The 25,562-nt window shown below is 45.9% G+C and overlaps 2 protein-coding genes across 4 annotated transcripts in view; both read right to left on the reverse strand.

Annotated features, from left to right (window-relative positions):
* Dnah10 (dynein axonemal heavy chain 10) overlaps positions 1-7,164 on the reverse strand; it is a 149,456-nt gene extending 142,292 nt beyond the window's left edge. The window contains exons 1-2 of the mRNA XM_008839272.3: positions 6,669-7,164; positions 3,747-3,830 (exon numbers count right to left, since the gene is read on the reverse strand). Of these exons, the coding sequence (XP_008837494.1) occupies positions 3,747-3,830; positions 6,669-6,882 (298 nt within the window). The 5' untranslated portion in view covers positions 6,883-7,164. The remainder of the gene's footprint in view (positions 1-3,746; positions 3,831-6,668) is intronic.
* Positions 7,165-7,626: 462 nt separating this feature from the next.
* Positions 7,627-25,562, reverse strand: part of Atp6v0a2 (ATPase H+ transporting V0 subunit a2) — a 35,784-nt gene continuing 17,848 nt past the window's right edge. Inside the window, exons 10-20 of one of the 3 annotated variants that reach the window (XM_008839274.3) lie at positions 24,144-24,288; positions 23,589-23,725; positions 22,961-23,148; positions 22,774-22,864; positions 21,305-21,423; positions 19,272-19,482; positions 14,170-14,289; positions 13,148-13,267; positions 12,408-12,525; positions 11,295-11,466; positions 7,627-10,382 (exon numbers count right to left, since the gene is read on the reverse strand). In XM_008839274.3, coding sequence (XP_008837496.3) covers positions 10,280-10,382; positions 11,295-11,466; positions 12,408-12,525; positions 13,148-13,267; positions 14,170-14,289; positions 19,272-19,482; positions 21,305-21,423; positions 22,774-22,864; positions 22,961-23,148; positions 23,589-23,725; positions 24,144-24,288 — 1,524 coding nt within the window. In that variant the 3' untranslated portion in view covers positions 7,627-10,279. Of the gene's footprint in view, positions 10,383-11,294; positions 11,467-12,407; positions 12,526-13,147; positions 13,268-14,169; positions 14,290-19,271; positions 19,483-21,304; positions 21,424-22,773; positions 22,865-22,960; positions 23,149-23,588; positions 23,726-24,143; positions 24,295-25,562 lie in introns of all 3 variants that reach the window. The other 2 variants (XM_017799686.2, XM_008839273.3) reach the window with 2 other exon arrangements.

Genomic DNA, 25,562 nt, shown 5'->3' on the forward strand with positions numbered 1-25,562 from the left:
TACACCCAAAGTTGTCCTTTTGTTCCTATACATGCATGTGCACACACATGAAGTTGTTCATGCACACGTATGAACACACATGCTCATGTCACACACAAAGAAATGGTTAATAATGAATTGGGGTTTTTTGGGTTTTTTTTTTTCAGTCTTTTTGAGACAGGGTCTCCCTGTAGCCCCAGTTGGCCTGGAACTCACTATATAGACCAAGCTGGCCTTGAACTCACAGAGATCCACCTGCCTCTGCCTCCCAAGTGCTGGGATTAAAGACGTGTGCCACCAGGCCAACATAATGAGTTTTATACTATGTATTTTGCTTGTTTTGTTTTTGAGACAGACTCTCATGTAGCCTAAGCTGAACTCAAAGCTCACTATGTAGCTCAGTTTGGCCTTGAACTCCTGATCCTCCTGCCTCCATCTCCTAAGTGCTAGGATGGCAGGTATGGGCCACCACACCTGGCTATGCTATGGATATTTTACCAGAATAAAAAGAAAAGGAAAAGTGCATTTAAATACCAATTAAATACCACACTGGTATTTACTGGGGTGGAAAAGATTTCTCTGGCCCTCTCCCCATTCACACTCATCCCACCCTACTCTCCTAGTCATCAATCTGCTGATGCAAGGGAAGTGCATGTCCCCAGACCCCCCCAATGATTTGCTGTGGCCCTCAGTAACTACTGTCCCAACAAAATCCAATTTAGAAAGCCAGGCATGGTGGTACACAAGTGTAATCCCAGCACTGAGGAGGCTGAGCTGGGAAGCTCAACACAAGGTCCATGCCAGACTCCGCTGCAAGGTAAGACTAGAAACTAAAACAAATTAGACACATCTCTCCCTCCCTCCCTCCCTCCCTTCCTTCCTTTCGACAGTCTTACTATGTAGCCCTGACTGGTCTGGAACTTGCTTTGTAGACCAAGCTGGCCTTGAACTTGCATCTATCCTCCTGTCTCTGCTTCTCCAGTGTTAGGATCACAGGTATGCCTGGTCAGACAAGGGTTCTCAAGAACACCTAAATTCAAATGCCTTCCTCTCAATATTTGTACTGACTGAAGGGGATTACATTTTGACTGAAAATAAATTCTTCTGGAAAAATATAAACAACTACCTGAGCTCCCATGTACCTACAGAGCCCCTGCCCCTCTGCTTTCTACACACCAGAATGAAGCTTGAGTGGGTCCACTACATGGACCCTGGCTACTTGCAAAGCAAGATGGATGGAGGCACAAGTGAGGAGCAGGAGGCCATTCTGTTGTGTTAACTGGGAGGTGGTGATGCTGGCTGGATAGTGCATTGGTGAGGCTGCCCTGAGTTGGGTTTTTTTTTAAATTCTATTATTTTTTATGTGTATGTGTGTATTGCCTGCATGTAGGTAAGTGTACCCGTGTTGTGCAATGCCCAGGGAGGTCAGAAGAGGCTGTCGGAGGTCAGAAGAGGCTGTCGGATCCCCTGGGACTGAAGTTACAGACAGTTGTTAGCTGCCATGTGGGTGCTGGGATTCAAACACGGGTCTTCTGCAAGAACAACCAGTGTTCTTAACTGCTGAGCCATCTCTCCAGCCCATGCCCTGAGTATTTTAATTATTTATTTATTATTTATTTATTTATTTATTTGGTGTTGAGGATTAAATCCAAATCTTCATACATGCTAGGCAAGCCTTCTACCACTAAACTATAACACTAGTCCTTTTTCAAACACTGTCATTGTACTGGGCGCCTTCAATCCTAGCACTCAGAAGGCAGAGGCAGGTGGATCTCTGTGAGTTCAAGGCCAGCCTGGTCTACATAATGAGTTCCAGGCCAGCTAGGGCTACAGGGTGACCCTGTCTCAAAAAGACAAAAAACAAAAAACCAACAAAAAAATCAAACATTGTCTTTGTGTATGTATGCCTCTGCACACACACACACAGGAGCCAGAAGAAGGGGTTAGTATCCTCCCCTATCCACCGAATTCCTTTGAGGCAGGGTCTCTCAAGCTCTAGCAATCCTCCTGTCTCTGTTCGTACCTTTCCCCAACACCAAGGTTACAGGCACACTTGAGATCATGCCTAGCTTGTCACATGAGCACTGAGACTCAAACTCAGGTCCTCCGGGTTGCATAGCAAGCAGTCTTTTTGTTTTTTTAACACATATGAGTGTTCTGCCTGCATGTGTATAAGCACACCCATGTTGTGCAGTGCCTGTGTGGGACAGAAGAGAACATCAGATCCCCTAAAACTGGAGTTACAGACAGTTGTTAGCTGTCATGTGGGTGCTGGAAGTCAAACCTGGGTCTTCTGGAAGAGCAGCCAATGTTCTTAACCGCTGAGCCATCTTTCCAGTCCACCCCCAGCCTTTTATTCCTATTTAAAACTTTGAGCCAGGGTCTCACTAAGCTGCTCAGGCAGGCCTTGAACTTGCAATTCTCCAGCCTCAACTTTCCAAGTAGCTGGGGTTCCAAGCCTGGATCACCAGCTCATGTGTTTGATTTCTGTGTGCCGGGCAGCATCTTGCCTGCACCCATAAGATATCAATAGGTACGCCCTTCTACTTTAGCCATCAAAATGTGTCAGATGAGGGCTGGAGATATTGCTCAGCAGCTAAGAATCCTTCCTGTTCTTACAGAGGACCCAAGTTTGGTTCCCAACACCCATGTCAGGCAGCTCACAAGTGCCTATACCTCCAGCTCCACGGACTCCAATGCTCTCTCCTGGCCTCTTTGGGTAATACATTAATGTACACATACACACATAAATTTTATATTTAAAAATTAAGCTTGGTGTAATGGCACACACCTTTAGTCCCAGCACTCAGGAAGCAGATGCAGGAGGATCTCTGTGAGATCAAGACCAGCCTGGTCTACATAGTGAGTTCCAGACCAGTTGGGGCTACAGGGGGACCCTGTCTCAAAAAAATTTAATTAAATGTATGAAATGTTGTCCAATCTCCCCTGAGGGTAACACTGCCCTTGGTCAAGAACCAGTGATGCAGACACAGGGTCAAAATAGGTCATTCATGTCATATGGCCAGTGCAGGGTACCATCTCATAGCCTGCTAGGGTCTAATGAGTACCAGGGTGATGTCATGGCTGTTCTAGTACTTTCCCAGCAAGGCAGAGTACAGTCCTTGGCTGGTAAGCCACAATGCCTGGGAGGGTCTCAAGAAAGGAAAGCAGCTGTGGGTTTGTGCCACAGAGCTAGAGGACAGATGTCACATGTGTTCCTCAGGGACCCTGCAAAGCACTGTCATGGGAAAATGAGGTCTGTGCCAACACTCTTGACCACCGAGTATAACCTTATTTGGAAAGAGGTCTTGCAGACCCAGGATTAGATGGGGTCATACTGGAGTTGATTAGCTCAGAATCTAATGCCTGGTGCCTGTATAAGAGAAGGGACAGAGTGATTCAAGCACTTGGGGAAGAGGCCACATGATGACAAGGGAGAGATGGTGCTGCCACAAGCCAAGGGATGTCAAGGAGTACCAGTGGCCAGCAGCAACTGGGTGAGGCAAGGCATGATCCTCCCCAGAAACTTTGGAGGGGATATGGCCTGTGGGACATTGTGACTAATGAACTTTTGGGCTTCCAGATATGTAAGAGGACATACTTCTGTTGTTTACAGCTATCCAATTAAGGCCACATGTGATACCATCCCAGGGCACCCAGTGTACATATCCACCTCCACCTCCAGAGCCTCTCTGTGTAAAAGTGAAAGCTGTGTACAGCAGCACCTCCTTGGGGGCGGGCCTCTCTAGCACCCCTAAGATACCTACCTGGCCCTTTATCCATGCCCTCTGTTTTTTGAGATTTGTTCTCTTCTTCCTCAGTCTCCTCTTCAGATATGATTGGTATTTCTTCTTTGTTAAGTTGGGAAAGAAAATATAAAATATGATTTATCCCCACACGAGACAGCCACACCTTTGCTTTAAGTACAGTTGAAAGGTCGGGATTCACCCTACAGGGGATTCACAAATGCCGGGTTAAAACATCATGGTGCCAGGGACAGCTTTTAGGGCCAGCAAGGAAGATTTGTGCCAATTTGTATAAAGAGGAAGGACAGGATAATGATTGCAATTTCAATTGCAGGGCACCATTGACACATTCAGCAGCATTACTCTGCACATCTGAAAACTGTCCCAACAAGCCCAGCTTGGCAGGGTAGGCCCTTAATCCCTGTACTCAGGAGATGAAGGTAAGAAGATCAAGGGGTTCAAGGCCACCCTCCACTACAAAACAAGTTCAATGCAAGCCTGGGCTACAATGAGACTCTATCTCAAAAAATAAAACAAGGGCCAGAAACTGCCCAGGGGACCCTGTAAAGTGAGACTCAACTCCCATGGGCACAGGGTGAAGGCACCCAGCCAGATGGCTGAGTCAAATGGTGTAAGTGTGTCCAGCAGGAGATGGCTGCTCACTGCTGATGTCACAAGAAGCCCAAACCTCATCCACTGTTAGGGTCTTGGTGTAGTCTGTTTTTTTCTTATGTATGCAAAATCAAAGTTTCTGACATTGTGATCCATGTTACATAGCCCTTCCATTAGTGTATCCTTGAATCCATATTTTTACTCGGTTACATGAATGGGCCTAAGGTAGATGCCCAGGATAGTGTTCAGGCTCAAAGTTCTGCCTGGGGAAGAAAAGTGAAGCCTAGAAGTTTAGAGTCTAGGGAGGCTGAGGAAAGAGGCTTGAGAGTTTGAGGCTAGCCTGGGCTACACAGTAAGTTCCAGGCCAGCCTGGACTATGAGCACCTGTCTTAAAAGGATAAATTAATTTAAAAATTAAAGATAAATAAATAGAAAAATAGAGTCTGGGATGCAGTAGCTTATGCCTGTACTTTAGCACATGGGAGGCTGAAGCAGGAGGATGAGAGCTTGAGAGCTTAGGTGACACAGTGAGCTCTCAGTGAGCCATCTCTCAAATACAATAATAACAAAAATAAAAGCAGAGAGCGGGGCATGGCGGTAAATGCTGTTAATACCAGCACTCAGGCAGATGCAGGCAGACCTCTGTGAGATGGAGGCCAGCCTGGTCTCTCATCCTCTAATCACAGCTGGCCTAGAACTCACTATGGAAACCAGGCTGGCCTTGATCTCACAGAGAGCCTCCTGCCTCTCCCTCTCAAATGCTGGGATTAAAGACGTACCACATCCAGCACTTGAGAGGCAGAGGAAAGCAGAACTCTTGAGTTCAGAGCCTGGTCTGAATATCAAGTTCCAGGACAGCCAGGGCTAGAGTGAAGCCTTGTCTTTTTTTAAAAAAAAAGTACTAGCCAGGTGTGGTGGCTCACGCCTTTTATCCCAGAGGCAGAGGCAGAGACAAGCAGATCTCTGTGAGTTCAAGGCCAGTCTGGTCTACATAGTGAGTTCCAGGCCAGTTGGGGCTACAGGGAGATCCTGGCTCAAAAAGACTGGAAAAAAAAAAAAAAAAAAAAGTACCAGCATGCAGGAGGCAGAGACAGGCGGAGCTCTGTGAATTCAAGGCCAACCTGGTCTACATAGCAAGCTCCAAACCAGCTGGGGTACAGAAAGGTTCTGTCTCAAAAAGATTAAAAAAAAAAAAAAAAAAAGCAAAAAACAAATATACCTAGCACCTAAAAGATATGTCTGCTTGGCCCTGTACCCGAATATCCCATGTTGTCAAGGGCAGGAGACTGGCCACACAAGCCCATGACACCTGTGCTCCCCAGCCCTGTGTCCCCTCATTGTATTCTGCACCTTAACTAACCTGTGCAACCCCTCCCTGCCCTCTCTGTGTCCCTGAGTCTACCAGAGTGTGAGCTGGACCAGACATTGGGCTGGGGACTCACCTCCACAGACACCCCAGCATCCAGTCACTTTTTTTCTTTTAATGCTAACTTGCCTAACATAAACAATGAAAACCTGGTTTTAAAACATCTTTTATTTATATTATGTGTCTATGTGTGTGTAAGAGAGAGCCAGCCAGGTGCCAGATCTCCTGGAGCTGGAATTACAGGTTGTGAACCAAATTCCAGTCATCTGTAAGAGTAGCAAGTGCTCTTAAACCACTGAGCCATCTCTCCAGCCTTTTGTTTTTTGAATCTTTTTTTTTTTTTTTTTGTTTTCAGTCTTTTTGAGACAGGGTCTCTCTGTAGCCCCAGCTGACCTGGAACTCACTAACTCACTTCGTATACCAGGATGGCCTTGAACTCACAGGAGATCCTCCTTTGCTTCTGCCTCCCCAGTGCAGGGATTAAAGGCCTGTGCCACCACTCCTGGCTCAGTCTTTTGTTTTTCAAAAACCTAATTTTTGGCGGCACTATCCCCCCATCCCCGCTTTCTTTTGTTCTGTCCTTTCAAGACAGGATCTTGCTATGGAGCAGAGATTGCTTTGGGGTTTGTGATTCTGGCTCAGCCTCCAGAAAACTAAGATACAAGGAAGTACCACTTGGCCCTGCTGCTACTTTTTAGCATATTGAGATGGTGGCACTCTGCTGACCCTCTGCTTTACCTGACCTACAGACCTTCCCCATCTGGCCAAGGCACCTGGAGAGCTGGTCAGCAGCTCTCCAGCCTCCTGTGATCAGCCATGCACAGTGGAGAGCGAGGATGGCACCACCTCACAGACCTATGAGTGGACAGAAGCAGCTGCACTGGCACACAGTAGGATTAAGTGCCTGCTGGGTCCTAGTTCCAGGGTGGTCTTTGCACCCAGCGCGGCGGGAGTCCCAGGCTCACCAATCTCCACCTCCACCTCCTCAGGCAACAGGACTCGGTAGAAGAAGAGAGTAGCAGCACCATCCTCATCATTGGTGTGGTTGAGGAAGTGGAGGATGAGGTCCTCCACCTCGCTGTCATCCCTGCTCAGTAGCTCCTCGAACACCTTCGGGTTAGTGAGGCCGAAGGCGGTGTACACACGGTCGCGCAACCACAGTACCCGCAGGTCGTCCATGTCGGAGCCCTGGAGGACAGCTCAGGGCGAACAGCCTAGCCGGTGGCGTCCGTAGCAACAGCGCCGCCAGCAACGTGCGCCCGGGGAACGGTGCTGGCTCGGGCTGCCAGACTAGGCTGGGGTGTGTCCCCAATCACCGTGCACCCGACAGGTCACGTGCCCATTCTGCAGGCAGACAGCTGAGGCGCAGAACCAATGATAAGAGGTCACAGTTCTGAGGTGGCAGAGGCAGCCACAAAGGCCAACTGATTTCTGTTCTCAGCCAGAGCCACAGGCGTCAACAGCACCCTCAGAGTTCTATGGAGGCACTACTAGCTCCTTCCAGTTTAGGAGGTTAGAAAGCAGGGCCACAAGGAAGCAAAACACTTGGGTCTCAAAAATATAGATTTATTTGTCACTAGCAAAAGGATGTTTGATACTGATAGGCAGATTAGTCTTTCTGTACATCTGTGCAGCACTGACTGGCTCCTGAGATTCTGTCCCAGACCTGGGCTCAGCAACCCAGTCAACCAGCCAGTCAAGTCCAAGTGGCATTTTCCGAGGATTTCTTGGGTGCTAAAGCAGAGCTCCATACTGCAGTCTGAGGTAGGAAAAGCATTACCATTTCCACCGTCTTGAGTCAGAACTCTTAGGACCCACTTGCAGGCAGGCAAAGCTGGCCTTCAATAGAGAAACACTGATTCCAACTCAGTCTGAACAGCTCGAGGAGCTGGGGTTTTGTTTAGTTTTTTTTTCCAAAATGGATGAGACTTTAAAAGGTCTACATAATTAGTTTATCAACATTGTAAGTTACCAATAGTTCATGCCTTATTAAATGACTCCAGGTTGAACACTGGGGTCTGAACACTGTTTTAAAAGCCCGGTACTACACACCTGTAGTCCTGGCTACTTGGGAAACTAAGGCAAGAGGATCTCAAGTTCAAAGTTAGCATGGGCAGTACAAGATATCTCAAAACATGTATACCCATTCCAGAACTGAGGCCAGAGGAGAATTTAGGGAAACATGAATGTGTTCCAAGTCCTATGGTATAAGGAGAGTCTAAGCTGGAGCCCCTCTGCATGCCTTCACTCACAGGGCCTCTCCACTCACAGGCGACCCTGGAGAAATCTCCTGGGATGTTATTTTAGGACAGCATTAGCACATGGCCATAAACACCAACAAAAACTGAAAACCTGGCTCTGGTAACTTGTCCTCAGGAACATAAACATCCAGACAGCTGCAATCAATGGTTTCCAACTTTTCACAGAAGTTATATAATTGCATTCTATATAACTGCAACAAAGACTTGGACTGAGAACTGGCTTTTGCTGTTCTGTACTCTGGTAGGAGGTGCTGGTTAGAAGTGGCCGTCACAACTGCCCTTGGGGACAATAATCATGCCAGAGGCTGTGTGTCTGTTTGCTCTTCAGTACAGTGCCCCACAGTTTTGAGTTCCCAGACAAGGAATTAGTTACCTCTGTGATGACCACAGGCCCTGGGGGAGGCGGGGCACAGTAACAAGAGTGACAACATGGGGGTGACATCACCTACAGGTGAGAAGTGAGTCTGATGAAACTAATAGCAACACCTAACCCAGTCCCCCAGCAAGGGGCCAATGGAAGCCGACTAGAACGGCAGAATGGCTGGGGTTTCACCAACATGGTTTATGTTCCAAAACTGAATCTGAAGGACAAAGGCAATGTCCAAACCAGCCTTGCATAGCACTGCATCAAGTATCATGCAGAATCCACTGTAAATGGACAAGTTTAATCTTACAGTCTGGCTGCATCACTCAAAAAGTTCATGCCTCTCAGCAAGCAGGCTTTAATTGAAAAGATGTTAAATTCAGAGCTACCAGAGTCTTGGCTTTTAATAAAAGGGCCTCACTCTACCCACACAGCTGGAGGGGGCCTCACTCTACCCACAGCTGGAGGGGCCTCACTCTACCCACACAGCTGGAGGAGCATGGGGACCAACATGCCTTTTCAGTATCATGCTACTGAAAAGTTAAGAGGGTAGAAATATATGTCATATAGACGGGGTTGGTCTCAAACTTGCTACATAGCTGAAGATGACCCTGAACATCTGATCCTCCTGCCTCTTCCTCCTGAGTTCTAGGATACAGGGCAGGTGCCACCACGCCAAGGTTACATGGTTCTGGAGATTAAATCAGGGCTTTGTACATGTTAGACAAGCATGTACAATTGAGCCACACCTTGGCCCCAAATTTCTTTAAAACTACTCATATATAAAAGCACTTAATGTAAAATGTGAAAAATGAACATAATTTATAAGAATATGAAATAGAGCAAAGGTTCAACAAGCCTGACTCAAGTTCATGCAAAACGAAATGGCACAAGAATAGATATAGTCAAGATTATAAATTAATGGATTAATGAGAATTAGTTTTCAACTGACTTGAACAGCATTTGGAAGTTGAACTATCTCCATGAGACCTTTATTTAGAATTAGTCTGTAAGTAAAAAATTATACTGTTCCCAAGGAGAAACGTGATCTGTGGTAAAATATTTTCATTTAAATGTTGCTATAAAAATACACACAGGCTACTTCCCACCTCTCCCTGCAAAGTGCACTGGGCTGTAAGGCTCACTCAGGACAGTCATCCTTCTGAACGCACAACTATGATTGGTCTCAGGTGGTAGTAACAAGACAAGAGCTTTAAAAAATGACAAGTAGGAGAACCACCTGGTTTTTTGTCCCAATTATTAAAATAAGTTAGCACTGTAGAAACTGCCCTTCCTGGTAATTCCAAAAGTACACAGTGAGAACTCTCAAATACTCCTGACCAAGAAGGGTGAATGTGGAACTTCTGATTACCTAAAAGTCATTTTTTTTAAAACTATGCTTAACTTTGGCTGCTAGAAAAGATTAACTGATAACTTCACATGAAGAAAGAACTTCGTGCTCTTAATAAGGTTTAAAAGGACTCGAGTATCTAAGATCATTTTTAGGTAGCCCAAATCTGTACTACATTTTAAAAAATAACTTTAATATAACATTTGGCATTAACTTATATTTGCTCATAACGAAAACCAATGAAATTTCTGTCTCAAAGTGAATTTACAAGCTGAGAAAGGTGGTGCATGCCTTTTAATCCCAGTGCTCGGGAGGCAGAGGCAGGTGGATCTGTCAGTTCAAGACCAGCCTGGTCTACATAGCAAGTTCCAGGCCAGCTGGGGCTACAGGGAGACCCTGTTTCAAAGAAAAAAACTAAAATAAAAAAGTGAATGTTACAAAGTCTTTAACACAAGGAAGAGGTATATCTTACAGAATTATTATTTGGCTATATCGTAAGGCAATCAATGAGGATGGAATCTCCCTATTATAACTGACACAAGTGAATTCTGCAACATGATAAATCTCCATAACTCTGAGAGTGGGTTGGCTGCAGCAAGATCATGCTATGTCGTCATTACTGAACTTCGAGGACAGCAGACTGAATGAGAAAGGAACAAATTTGGTGCCTGCACCAACGTAGAATTTGTTCTGAAATTCTACCCTACAAAAAAGAAAAAAGAAAACATTTTAATAGATTGTGAAGTAACATTCCTACATTTTTAAAAAATATTTTATTATTGCCGGGGGTGGTGGCACAGGCCTTTAATCCCAGCACTCAGGAGACAGACGCAGGTGGATCTCTGTGAATTTGAGGCCAGCCTGGTCTCCACAGCGAATCCAGGCCTGCTGTGGCACAGGGAGACTCTGTCACAAAAAGGCCAAAAAGAAAATTTTATTATCTTTATTTTATGTGTATAAGTGTATTGCCTGCATGTATATAAGTGCACCCAGGTTGTGCAATGCCCACTGAGGTCAGAAGAGGGCATTCTGGAAGTGGAGTTACAGAAGATCATTAGCCACCAAGTGGGTACTGGGACCCAACAAGAGAAGCCAGTGCTCTTGATCTCGGAGCCATCTCTCCAGCTCCACATTCCTACATTTCTTAAAAATCTGTAAGTTTAAAAAACATCCTGTGCTAAATTGTTCCATCCCATTTATGTTCGTAACACAAACATGTTCACTTGAACACCCTTCCCCAATCCATGCTAGCTTCCCTGTGCGTATCTGAAAGGCTAGCACATCAGGAAGTTGGAGGTCAGAGACAACCCTCAGAGTCTGTTCTCTCCATCCATCATGTGCATTCTAGGGACTGAACTCAGGTCATCAGGCTTGGTGGAAAGTGCCTTTACCTACTGAGCCATCTCACCAGCCCTTTTAGAACATTTTTTAAAATAACTCTTCTGGAGCCTGGCTTGGTGGCACATGGTTTTAAGCCCAGCACTTAGGCGGCAGTGGTAGGTAGATCTCTGTGAGTTCAAGGCCAGCCTGGTCTTCATAGCTGAGGCTACAGGGAGACCCTGTCTCAAAAAAACCAAAAAGTAACAACTGTTCTGAGGTCACATATCAAACTCACCAATGGAGGCGGATGGCATGGAGAAATGCAGAAAGCCCTTCCATGATCAGAAGGATAAAAATGGTCAGAACTACAAAGAAAGCCATGACAGGGAGCAGCAGCAAGACTCCATAGGTTGTGTCTACACGGAGGCCCACGCGCATCAGCATGGCCCACAGCACATCAGACAGCTCTGTAAAGGAAATCATTCTGAGAGTTCACATCTCATTAAAATAGCAGAGCCCCCATCCTCAGTGAGGAATGTACAAAAAATGCTAGACACAGTGCACTGAGCATCTGGCTCTTGCTTGCTTTGTAAACAATCCTAGGAGGCTCCTCTGCACAGTGATTCAGGTGCTCCCACTGCCTCAATTGAAAACCTCCTTTCTGATCTGACAAGGTGTCCTGCTCTAAGTCTGAGTCCACTGCCAATAGGGCAGCCTCTGCACTTTCACTGTCTTGGGACACAGCAGGCCTCACTCTGGGCCTCGCTCTTTACTCTGGTTTCTCTGGGGAGCTGTCCTCTGTTGACCAGCACCCTCTTGTGATTACCCAGCTCTGTTACGTCCCAGGACTTTGCCATGGAACAGTGAGGCAGCACAACTACATGCTTTGTTGTCTGTGTATAACACAAATGAGGCCAATGACTAGTCACCTTCTGGCTGCAGAAGAAGTAACACAGTCTCTGATTAGGACACAAAGGGTGGCCCAGGGTGACCCATGCACTAAAGAACTCATGCAGGGCATGCCTTATATATAGGCTCACAATTAGGTCAGTGTGGTGGCAGTCAGGACGTGTGGGTACCAGTGCTATTGACTCCACCGTGCATCAGCAGAACCCACAGCCTCAAGTCAGAACTGAAGCTCAGCATTGCTTCCAGACTTGCCCAAAATATACTGTCTTCAGTAAGGCAGGGCTGAGCAAAGCCACAGCAAGAAGGGACTTGGAAACATTGGAGACAGGAAAAGCACCTTTGCCAGAGGTCCCAGCTCTCAGTTCCCCTGAGTGCCTCTGGGCCTAGACCAAGAGAGGACTGGGACCCAAGTGGTAAGAAGCTGGGTCCAAACAATAAACAGCACTTGTCTACCTTCTCCCTAGAAAGTTTAAAGGTTCCACAGATCTAGGCAACTTACGTGCATGTGCCAGGCTGAGAGCCCAGAGCCTCAGGTAGGATGCAGTGTTGGAGATGCAGCCAAGGCAGTACTCAATGGAGTGGATCGCCTGTGTCATCAGGATCTCCCCGAAGTTAAACTGAGAGAGAGCACAGGGCACAGTGGAACATCATATCACATGGCCGCTCTGCTGTGAAGCATGGCCCTGCAGGATAAGGAAGGGACTGGCCTACAGAGGAGAAACGTGCTGTGGGCTGAGGGTGGTTGAGTCCAAGATGTGAGTCCTGCTTTCAGTGACCCTGGGACTCACCACCCCATCTTTCTACTCTATCTCCCAACTCTACCCAAGCCTCAGTTTCCTCTATGTAATAATACCAAGGCACCAGCCTAGAACTGCAACTGCCACAAGGGCCATACCATTGGGGACTCAACGGCATCCAAGTGAGTCTCAGAAACTACCAAACATCCAAACAGATGTTTCCCAGTCACAGACTCAGATGGGTAGAACTGGCATGTGCTGGTGAGGGCAGAGACTAGGGATGACATCCCTGCAAGGGGAAAGACTTCGGGGTCCCAGGTTCTTCCTCCCTCTGAGTTCTGTTCTACAACCCATGATGTCATTACTCAGCCCAAATTAAAACTCTGTTACATAATGCCCAAACACTGATCATGGGAAATTCTGGTTAAGGAAATGAGGTTGTCTTCATTAAGTGGCCAATGAAGCACTTCCTCCCTTGCCCGACCCCATCAGTAGCAATTACCTCCTCACAGGTCACTTCTCGGCAGCCATCCTCCATGCGGTTATTCCCCTCTTCTATATCCTGGCTGCCCAGCAAAGAAACTTCTTCCTCGCTGTCTTTCCTTACCAGCGTGTAACCACCCTAATAGAGAAGGACGCTACAATTGCTACGATGTGGATAAAGCTTCAAGACATTACACTAAGTAAAAGAAGTCCCAGCACTTGGGAGGCAGAGGCAGGAGAATCTCTGAGTTCAAGGCTAGTCTGGTCTACATAGTGAGTTCCAATACAGCTGGGGCTACAGGGAGACCAAAAAAAAAAAAAAAAAGTGAGACTCAAAAGGACAGAGCTATGATTAGACATAATGCACCTAGATGGGACAGGTTCACAGAGACAGCAGTATACACTGAGGGCATGGCATGGGGAGACCATGTCAGGCACAGTAAAAACTTCTAGAGACTGAGAGTGGCAACTCCATACTGTGGTGTGATGTCATTGAACTACAATATATGTAGTTTAATCAAAATTTTTTCAGAACAAAGTGAGAAACCAGACATAAAGGAAAATAATCTGGCCGGGCATGGTGGCACACGCCTTTAATCCAAGCACTCGGGAGGCAGAGGCAGGTGGATCTCTGTGAGTTCAAGGCCAGCCTGGTCTACACAGTGAGTTCCAGGACAGCTGGGGCTACAGGTAGACCCTGTCTCAAAAAGATCCCCCAAAAAGGAAAATAATCTGAAAAGAGAGTTATCATGTATAATTAGGCATAATTAGAGAATAAAACACTATTTTCCACTTTCCTATGTCTTCTATAATTCAGTTATATTAAAGAAAAAAGTAAGAGATAATAACATGGGGAAATTCTTATGAATTGGGAAGAGCTAGCCTGAAGGACCAAATTAAACTAGAGGCCTGGAGAACTTCTTGCAGGGCCAAGACCAGTAACTCCTTCCTCATGCTGTAGCACAAGAACAACATCAAGACTCTAGAGAAGGCACCTCTGGCTATAATCAGGACCTCAGGACACAAAGGACCCACACTTACCCGACTCACACCAAAGCAGCTGCGTCCGTTGTGCAGCCACAGCAAGAAAAGTGGCTTTCCTAAGAAGAGGACGGGGACAGCCAGCACGGTGAGGGCCAGCAACAGCCTCTGCACATGTGCCTGTGGGTGCAAGAGAGGAAGGTCATGAACATAAAAAGGGCTCCCACAGTGTCCTCAGGGCACAAATCAGACTATGAGGGTCACACAGAGCATCTCTGGGCAAGGGACATGAAACAGATATGCACACTGGCCAAGGATAGCTCTCGGTGCCTCTTCGTAAACTCACAACACTCATGATACACTGGCAAAATGTTTTTAGAGCAGTAAAAAAAAATTAGAAAAATTCTAAATGGAGGTCTGGGGATACGGTTCAGTCAGTAAAGTGCTGTTAGGCAAGTACAAGCTAAGTTCACTGCCCAGAACCCACATAAACAGCCACCCATGGCAGTGCACACCTGTGATCCCAGCACCAGAGGATTTGCTGGCCCACTTAGCAAGTTCCAGGCCAGGGAGAGGCCCTGTCTCAAAAGAAGAGGTGAACAGTACCAGAGGAATGATACCCAAAGTTCCAAAGTTGACCTCTGCCCTGTTCATCTACATATGTGTATACACACATACACACACACACACACACACACACACACACACACACACACAAATTCTAGATGGAGTCAAATTCCAGCTAATAATTTTCTGAAAACATTGCAAAAGGGAAAATAGAAACACAAGTAGAATGCTTAAATTCTTGGTTTGGGTTTATTTCTTCTTTTTTTTTTTTTTTGGAGCTGAGGATTAAACCCAGGACCTTGCGCTTGGGACAAGCGCTCTACCACCGAGCTAAATCCCCAATCCCTTATTTCTTCTTTCTTATAAGACTACTTGAGGAATGTAAGTGTGTGAAAAGTAGACCGACTTCACACAGTAGGAAACCACAAGCACTGTCTCAAGAGAACTCAGAGCAAAGCAGCAGACATAGAGCCATGGCAAAGCCTTGGCCCTCATGAGGCCCTGGGCTCCTTCCAGCACCAAACAGTTGTTAAGAAGTCACTGCAGCTTGTTGTGGATATGAAGATGAGTGACTGTACTGCCCTGCCCTTGTCACCCTCTGAGACTGTGTCCCAGGGTCACCTGTACCAACTGGGACAAGGCTGTACTGCCCTAGCACCATCAGCACAATTCCCTGAAAAGTCAAGAGGAGTGGGAGCGACAGGCAGAGCTACTTCGAAATCCTGAGGGGTAGAGTTGGGTGGACCCGTGTTCAAATCCCGACACTCAGTCAGTGAGACACCAGGTCCAACCTGAGCTATAGGTTGTCATCAGTACAGTGGTGATGCAGCCTGCTTGTAGGGACCACTGTGAGAACAGTCAAGGAGAGCATGCTTTCAGGTATGCAGAAGGTGCCAAAGGCAACTCCCCTTCACTGATCTTTCTGACCATAGCAACCATGCCCCCACTGAAATCCCTTGTATTTATCAGTACCTATGTCATTCTACAAATTTTTAATTAAAAAATGAAATTTAAAAAAAAAATTTATTACCCTTGTATTTATCAGTACCTATGTCATTCTACAAATTTTTAATTAAAAAATGAAATTTAAAAAAAAAATTTATTACCCTTGTATTTATCAGTACCTATGTCATTCTACAAATTTTTAATTAAAAAATGAAATTAAAAAAAAAGTTTTTATTATTTTTATTTTATGTGTATGCGTGTATTGCCTGCATGGAGGTAAGTACACCTGTGTTGTGCAATGCCCATGGAGGTCAGAAGAGGCTGTCAGGTGCCCTGGGACTGGAGTTATGAACAGTTGTTAGCTGCCATGTGGGTGATGGGATCTGAACGCGGATATTCTTCAAGAACAACCAGTGTTCTTAACCTCTGAACCATCTCTCCAGCCGAGATTTTTTTTTTTTTTTTTCTTTTTTATATAAAGGGTCTCTCTAGTCCTAGACTGCCTGTAAGTCACTATGTGGACCAGGCTGACCTCAATATCACAGAGATTCATCTGCCTCTGCCTCCTGAGAACTAGGATTAAGGCATTTAAATAATGATCTTTTTTAAAAAATACAGCTTTAAGAGGCCAGAGAGATGGCTCAGTGGTTAAGAGCCCTAGCTGTTCTTGCAGAGGACCCAAGTTCAGTTCCCAGCGCCAACATGAGGGCTAACAACCTCCTGTACCTCCAGTTCCAGGGGATCCAATGCCCTCTTCTGACTCCAAGGGCACTGCATGACATGAGTGCACTTACATCCACGCAGGCAATTCACTCATACACATAAAAATAAAAATAATAATAATGATAAATAAAATAAAATACATCTTTAGGACTGAAGAGATGACTCAGCAGCACATAGTACTCTTCCAGAGGACCTGAATTCAATTCCCAGAAACATTGGGTGGCTCATAACCACCTATAACTCCAGTTCGTGGGGAAGCCAATAGCTCTGGCTTCCATCAGCATGTGCACTTGTGTGCACATACAGACACAGACACAAAGACAGACAGACAGACACACAGACACACACACAATTTAAAAACTAAAAACAAATATTTTTTTAAAAAAACTTTTTTTTTTTTTGGTCTTTTTGAGACAGGATATCCCTGTAGCCCCAGCTGGCCTGGAACTCACTATGCAGACCAGGCTGGCCTTGAACTCACAGCGATCCTCCTGCCTCTGCCTCCCAAGTGCTGGGATTAAAGGCATGCGCCACCACACCCGGCTAAAAAAACTTTTTAAGCCAGGCATGCATGGTAGCACACACCTTTAGTCTCACTACTCAGTCCAAGCATTCATGAGCCAGAGGCATGCAGATCTCTGTGAGAAACTGGTCATCCTGGTCTATATAGCAAGTTCCAGGTCAGCTAGGGGTTACAGGGAGATCCTGCTCAAAAAGACAGAAAAAAAAAAAAAAAAAAAAAAATCCCTCTTAAAAATACAACTGCCAGACCTGGGTGTGGTAGCACACAACTTTAATCCCAGTACGCAGGAGCCAGTGGCAGGTGGATCTCTGTGAATTCAAGGCCAGCCTGGTCTACAAAGTGAGTTCTAGGACAGCTGGGACTACAAGGAGACCGTCTCAAAAAGACAAAAAAAAAAAAAAAAAAAAAAGAAGAAGCAACTGAACAAATGGTTCAGCAGTTAAGAGCACTGTAACTCCTTGCAGAGGACCCAGGTTTGGTCCCCATCCTTAATTCCAGTTTCAGGGGATCTGATGCCCTCTTCTTGTCTCTGAGGTACCAGGCACACACACGGTACACTTACATGTAGGCAAAACATTCATACATATAAAATAATAAAATATTTTGGGTCTTTTTGAGACAGGGTCTCCCTGTAGCCCCAGCTGTCCTGGAAAAACATAATTAAAAGCAGATGACCCCCAAATCCAAAACAAATGCCTCGTGCAGCTTAGAAATGCAGCCTAGAGGGCTGGAGAGATGCCTCAGTGGTTAAGAGTACACTGGCTGCTCTTGTAGAGGACCCAGGTTCAGTTCTCAGCACCCACATGGTGGCTAACAACCTTCTGAAACTCCAGTTCCAACACCCTCTTCTGGCCTCTGTAGGTACTACACAACACAGCTGCACATACATATATGCAGACAAAACACTCATAAACATAATGCTAAGCAAGGTGGTATGCACCTTTAGTCCCAACCCTCAGGAGGCAGAACCAGGGTGGACTGGGTCTAGGGAGACACTGTCAAACAAACAAACAAAAACAAAAAACATTCATACACATAAAATAAAAATAAATAAATATTGGGCCTGAGAGATGGCTCAGCGGTTAAGAACACTGGTTATTCCTGCAGAAGACCCAGGTTCAAATCCCAGCACCCACAAGGCAGCTAACAACTGTAACTCCAGTCCCAGGGGATCCGACAGCCTCTTCTGTCCTCCGTGGGCATTGCACAATATGGATGCACTTACCTACATGCAGGCAATACACATACACAGAAAATAAAAAAATAAGTAAAACATTTAAAATAAATAAATAAAAATTTAAGAGAACTGCAGCCCAGAATTCTACTGTAAGGGGGCCTTCAGATCCAGTTTTCAACCTGAGATCAATAAAATGTGAACACAAAGGCCAGCACTCCATTCACAAGGCCAAGATGATGAAGAATGCAGCTCAGAGGAGTGGCCAGCCACTGATGCCTGCTGAGTTTCCCTGTACACCCTGGGCCTGCCTGAGTCTCCCAGAGTCCTTCTCCCAAGGGATGCTGTGGCACTACAAGCACAGCCTCCATGTGAAATGTGATGAAGCTGACTCAAGACACTGGCCCACACCAGTCACTTTTCTAAGCAGGTAGGCCATCTGAGCTGTACTCAGAACTGGCTCCTGTTCATAATCTCATGACGCAAGAGGAAGTGGGAGTACGCAGAGGATCTGGAGCATGAGAGTGGGGCTGCCAAGGAGGTAGCATGATCAGCCTCAGTGCCCAGACTCCACAGTTACCCGCATGCAGTCATATGAGGGCTTCTGTGATAGTATACTATGTGTTATACAAGTGCAAGTGTGTGTGCATGTATGTGGAAGCCAGAGGTTGGTGTCAAATGTCTCCCTCTATCACTCTCCACCTTATTTTTTGAGGTGGGATCTGTTTCTCAGCCTATAACTCACTGATTTGGCTAGACTAGCTGCCTCTCCAGTGCTGGGATTATAAGCATTTGTTTTCTTACAAGGGGGGATCAAACTCAGATCCTGATGCATACAGCAAGCACTTTACCAAGCCATCTCCCCAGTGCCTCCTTCCCACATGCTTGATGCCTGTGGGGTCGCAGCATGCCTAGCGACATTGCCTGGCCAGCACCTGCAGTGTGCAGGACAGGCACGCTATGGTGACCACACAGCCAGACAGGCCTCCTCAGCTACCAGGGGACTTTCACTGTTACTGGAAGAAAAGGAGCAGGGAAGGTTCTCTTGGACTTGGGTAGAGCGGAGTTCCCTCCCTCACCTCCCCACTTCCTCCCCAATCCCTCACAACCACTCCTCACCCCACCTCCACCTCCACCTCAGTATAGGGAACTCCTTCACATGCCCCAGGTACAGGAGCTCCCTTATCTCCTTCCACCTCCACCCCCCATACAGAAGGGAGGCTCCCTTACCTGCCCAGGGTAGAGGCCATGTGTCTCACTGGCCGGGAACAGGAACATGTTGATGAACTCGATCAGGATGCTGGGGGCCTCTCTGGAGGTCTCGGCCGAGTATGCTAGCCACTTGTAGATGATCATGAAGATCAGGTACCCAAAGATGCAGAGCATGAACAGGATTTCTGGGACAGAGACCAGGTAGATGTTGAACTTCTTCCTGAAGTGCCTGGAAGAGGAACCAGCAATCAGCAGCAGGCAGGAACAGGCCAGCACAAACAAGGGTAACAAAGGCTCTGTGGTAACAGTGCCACAGGCCCCTTTAGGACTCCACATGTCTTTGATGGTTTGTGCCAGAGCTGAAAATTTATCCATTGAGGAAAGAGTCAGACAGAATGCTGACCACAGAAACCCCATAGAAATCACAAATTACTAAGGAGTCTGGCTTCAGAATGCTCATTCTTTTTTTAAGAATTTATTTAAAATATTTATTTTTATTTTACATGTATGAGTGTATTGCCTGTATGTAAGTGCTCCGGTGTTGTGCAATGTCTGCTGAGGTCAGAAAAGGGCATCAGATCCCCTAGAACTGGAGTTACAGACAGTTGTTAGCTGCCATGTGGGTGCTGGGAACCAAACCCAGGTCCTCTGCAAGAGCAGCCACTGCTCTTAACCATCGAATCATCTCTCCAGCCCAAGAATTTATTTCCTAATTGTGTACATGTATATGTGTCTGTGTGAGGGTTTGTGTACATGAATGCAGGTGCCTGTGGAGGCCAGAGGCACCAGAACTCCCTGTAGCTGGAGTTACAAGTGGCTGCAAGCCACCTGATATAGGTGCTGGGAGCTGAACTCAGGTCCTCTGCAATAGTACACATTCTTAACCATTGAACCATCTTCCCAGCCCCAAAATGCTCATTCTTGAATTGTACAAGTTTTCAAGTTCCCAATTATGTTAGGACTCAAAGCTACTGTGTTAAATTATACAAATTATGCTTAGTGATGAGAGTGAGTAGGTCTGCATGGAGAAATATGTCTTTCAAGGTGCAGTTCTGGTCAACAACAGAAAAACAAAAAGTTTTCCAATTTACAACAAAAAAATATGAGAAAACTGACTTCTGGGAATAAGCGTTTATGTGTCACATGCCTCTCCACTTGGACAGAAGCTTCAGGAGGGCAAAGGCCTCTCTCCCTTCTCCTCTGCATTAGCTCTGGTGCCCAGGATAACACCTGCCACACAGTATGCACTGAATGGATAAATCACTGATCACAAGAAAATCCCCAAATTAAATAATCAAAACACAGAATCACACCCTCCAGGGAACCATCAGACTGACTGCCCTTGGTCCAACCAATAATCTATCATCTAAAAAACAAAACTTAAGGGGCCAAGATGGCTCAGTGGGTAAAGGCACTTGCCACAAAGCCTGATGACTTGAATTCCATCTCCAGAACTCACACTGAAAGAGAAAATTCTCCTGAAAGTTGTCCTCTAACATCCATAAGTGCTGTGGCATGCGCCCCCTCCCCCAAATTAGAAAGGAAGGAAGGAATAGGCACACAGCAGGTAAAGGTACTTGCCATCAAACCTGACAACCTGAGCGCAATCGCCGGACCCACTGGTGGAAAGAGAGGACAAATTCCTGCCAACTTGTCCTCTGACCTCTACACACACACTATGGCACAACTGCCCCACCTCCAAAATGAATAAATGAATGTAAAAAAAGTATAATAGATAAAAAAACTTAAAAGATGCCAAACTTACTTATTTTTTTGAGACAGGGTCCCCTGTAGCCCTAGCAGGCCTTGATCTCACAGAGATCCACCTGCCTCTGCCTCCCAAGTGCTAGGATTAAAGGTGTGTGCCACAACATCCAGTAAACTTGGCACATAAGCATAGCCTTAAAAAACAAATCTAAGCCAGGCATGCTGGCTCACACCTATAATCACAGCATTTGAGGAAAGTAGAAAGTGGGTTTGAAGGCATCCTGGGCTACATAGTGAGACCCTGTCAAAAAATCAAATGCAAACAAACTAAAATCTGTACTTACAAGTGGTTAAATATTCCCAGAATGACACCAAACGTCATGTGAATAATTCCTAAAATCACAGACATTTTCATCTTGAAGGAATTGAGGAAAGTGAGGCGATTTGTAGCCAGGTTCCAAATCTAAAGACCAAACCAAACACAAAAACAATCTAAGTTCCATCAACAGAGGGCATAGAGAAAGCACCCCCCCACACCATCCTGAATGGTGAAGTGGTTTTGTCTACAAAGGAAACACCACCCAATTGTCTTTTGAAGCTTTCAATCCCGAACCATTGATTTTCTTAGGCAAGGGCCACAGAACATCAAAGCCAGGAACCCATCTCTCCTAAGCTCAGGGTAGCAGTCACTGGTGAGTCTGGCTGCAGAGTGGGTAATTTAACATGTGCTGAACACTATTCATATTTCCAATGATGGTCAGACTGAAGCTACAGCATTCGTTATAAATGGAAAGGAACAGGACACTGAGACATTGGGAACACCAAAATGCGGTGCTACATTGGATAGCTACACTTCTCACTCAGCCTACTAGTTTGTCTGTCCCTTGCACAGCCTCATGCACATCCCTCCAAGCCAGGTGTCAGTCTTGCTGAGATCCTCTTTTTTAAAAAAATATTTAATTTTTATTTTATTTTTTTAATATTATTTTATTTTTACATGTATGAGTCTATCACCTGCATGTATGCAAGTGCACACGTGTCATGCAATGCTGTGGAGGTCAGAAGAGGGCATCAGAATCCCCTGGAACTGGAGTTAAGGACAGTTCGTAGCCACCATGTGGGTGCTGGAACTCAAACCCAGGTCCTCTGCAAGAGCAGTCAGTGGTCCTAACCACTGAACCATCTCTCCAGCCCTTAATTTTTATTTTTTATGTGTATATAAGTGCACCCATGTCATGCAATGTTACAGAGGCCAGAAGAGGGTGTCAGATCTCCTAGAACTAGAGTTACAGGTGGTTGATAGCAGCCATGTGAGTGCTAGGAATTGAACGCTGGTCCTCTGCAAGAGCAGCCAGTGCTCTTAACCACTGAGCCATCTCTCCTAACCCCGAGATCTACTTTTAAGAGAACTCTGAGGGAAAACTATCTTGTACACTCCATGATCCAAAGTTTGGCCTAACGGACCTGTCTTCTGGGCCCTCTTGTTGGATAGAAGGGCTGGCATCTGGGAGCCACTTTAACTCTACACTGTTCCTCTCAGGATCAAAGAATTCACATACACAAAGGAGCAGTTCAAGAACTGGCCCTCAGTGTCCATGGCCTCCAAAGGGTTGCTTCCACTAGAGGAAAGGGCTTATAGCTAGGGCAGTAGCCCCACAACCCTGCCCACCTCTCCTGCACTGACCTGGCTTCCCCAGGGGGCAGACCAATAGCTCCCAACTCCACAGACTCATCAGCTTATGGAGAACATAGGAGCCACTGCACTGAGGCAGCCACATCTCCCTTCTCATAGGACAGGGAAAGGAGCACTCACGGGGTCAATGCCGAAAGGGTAAGGGCCTCGGAACACTCCAGGGATACTTGGGTCCAGTTGCAAAGTCTTGCTGTGCCTGACAATGCTGTCACTGTGGGAGAGGGCAGAGTGAGGTCAGTGCAAGCCACAGAGACAGCTTGGGACACGCTGACCCCACCTACAGCATCCTTGGTCACAGGCCACTCACTTCCAAAGCACCATCTTCCCTTGCTTCTCTGGAGAGTGGCTGGAGCTGTACATGGCAGATATGTTCCACCCAGAGCCAAAGAGGTTCACGGACTTGGAGAAGCAGTCGTTGTAGATGAGGCCGGTGTACACGGAGAACAACCCCATCAGCAGGAGGATGTAGCGGCCATTAAAGAACATCCTGAGGATCTGGGAGGAGCCACTGTGAGGTCAGACTTGCTCACTAGGACAGTGGGCTCATAGTAGGAAAGCTCATTCTGGCACATCCTCAGCCATTCTCAGGGCTTCACAGAAAACCACCTAACAGCAGGTGTCTGTCACCCAGAGGTGACAGATGCACTCTTACAGAACAGAATTATGCCCAAAGTTAACATGTAAAACAGCTCTTGAGCCATGCATGCTGGGCAAACCTGTAGGTCCAACACTCAAGAAGTAGAGGCAGGAGGCTCAGGAGTTCACGGCCAGCCTTAGCCATGTAACAAGTTTGAGGCTAGCCTGGGCTACATGAGACCATCTCTACCATTCACCACCAAAAACAATGAACAAAACACAACAAAACCAGTCAAACAGAATGCAAGCCAAGTCCCACCACTGCTCCCCACCACACTGAGGCTGGCTATGTGCATTACCTCCTGTGACTGCTTTAGTCTGGGATGATTCTCATTTAACACCAGCAAGAGGGCAAATAAGAACATCACAAAGCCGTGCCCGAAGTCTCCAAACATCACAGCAAATAGAAATGGGAATGTGATGATGGTAAAGAGAGCTGCAGAGAAAAGAAAGGGTCAGCAAGTTCTCATTTATAGATAGGAAGATGGGTTAGCTCACACATATGATGCTATGATCCGAACTTTCCCACAGTGCTCAGGATGGAACTATGAAGTTAAATCTCAACATTATATTAAGCTGAAAACATCACAGCAATGAGCCACTTTGCAGACATCTGTACATTCCCACACTGAGGAAAATAAGTAACAGAGGTAGGCATGGCGGTACATGCACGCCTGTGGTCCCAGCAGTACTCAGGAGGCTGAAACATGCAGATCACAGAGTTCAAGGTCAACTCAGACTACACTGTGTTTCAGGCTAGCCAGGGCTACAGTGTGAAATCTTGACTCAAACACCAAACAAAAGCAAAAGCAGAGCCAATGTAAGCAAGAAGGGGCCATGTCCCAATGTCCCACCTGGGTTCACTTCTCTGTAGCTTCCAACACCATAGGCATCCACGATGTTCTGGAAGCCCTCAGTGAATCTGTTGGTACGGATCAGAGTGGGCGGCGCTTCTTTTGTGGGGATTGTGTTCATGAATGAGGGGATCGTAGCACCACTCTGTCTCTTCCACACAGAAAGAAAGAGAAAATATGAATATCCACGAAAAATTACAAGAGTTCGAGACACAAGCAGTTGTGCTCTGGGCAAGCTCTGTGCTCACTGATGTGAGGCTCATGGGTGTGAGTTGCCATTGCAGAGGTGCAAGCAGAACAGAAGTGGCAGGAGGACAGCACGCGTGGCTGTGGCCTCTGGGGAGGAGACTGAGTGGATCTGAGGTAAGGTGGATGGAGGGAGAATCAGGCCCAGAGCCATGAAAACTAAAATGTGGGCCAGACATGGTAGTGCAAGCCTGTGACACTGGCATTTGGGCGGCTGAGGCAGGAAGATCTTGAATTTGGGGCCAGACTGGCTACAAAGTGAGACCCTATTTCCACAAAAGAAAAAACCTGAAATTTAGAACTTTCTCTCTTAAAGTAGTCAAAAAAAGGAAGTTAGCAGTAATAACAATAGTATCCAATTTATAAACAAGAAAAACAAGTAAGAAAAAACAAAATATGTAAGTTTTTCCTTTAGTATTCAGTTTACAATTCTCCTGAAAAGCACATTGATCTACAATTAAAAACAGAGAACAGAAATTAGTAAGAAAAAGGCTAACCCAGAAGAAATGAGCAAAGAATGTGGACTTCACAAAAAAAAAAAAAAAAAAATTCAAAAGGCTCTTCAGCATACATAAAGGAATTGAGCTTCACTCAAAACAAAAGCTAGGCACTAGATATCTACCAAGTAATTCAAATGGGGAGGAGGAGACTTTTCCAGAAGATCTGCGTCTGCCGATGTACCAAAGATCAAGCAAGGATTATGCTCTGCAATGGGTTTAAAACTGGAAAATATCCGAATGACAGAAAACTAACAAATCAAGATGCATGTATATAACAAAATCTAGACATAAAAATAAGTTAACTTTATTAAGCAAAAATAAATAATAAAAAATAAAATAAAATAAATAAAAAAATAAAATAAACACACAATCTGTTTATTTAAAAAAAAAAAAAAAAAGATGCTGAGCCCGGAATGGTGACGCCTACCTTTAATTGCAGTACTGGGGAGGCAGAGGCAGGCAGAGGTCTGTAGATCAAGACCAGCCTGGTCTCCATTAGTGAGTTCTAAGCCAGCTGGGGCTACAAGGAGACCCTGTCTAAAAAACAAACATCAACAACAAGAAAGAGATGCTGAGCAGCTGTTGGTGCTATCCCTTACACTTTCCAACCTACAGAACTACAAAACACATAAATTTCTTTCAAAATTAAAAAAAATTAGAGGAGATGTGTGTG

Source organism: Nannospalax galili, unplaced genomic scaffold (genome assembly GCF_000622305.1).
Source record: "Nannospalax galili isolate Female #2095 unplaced genomic scaffold, S.galili_v1.0 scaffold218, whole genome shotgun sequence".
Classification (NCBI taxonomy): domain Eukaryota; kingdom Metazoa; phylum Chordata; class Mammalia; order Rodentia; family Spalacidae; genus Nannospalax; species Nannospalax galili.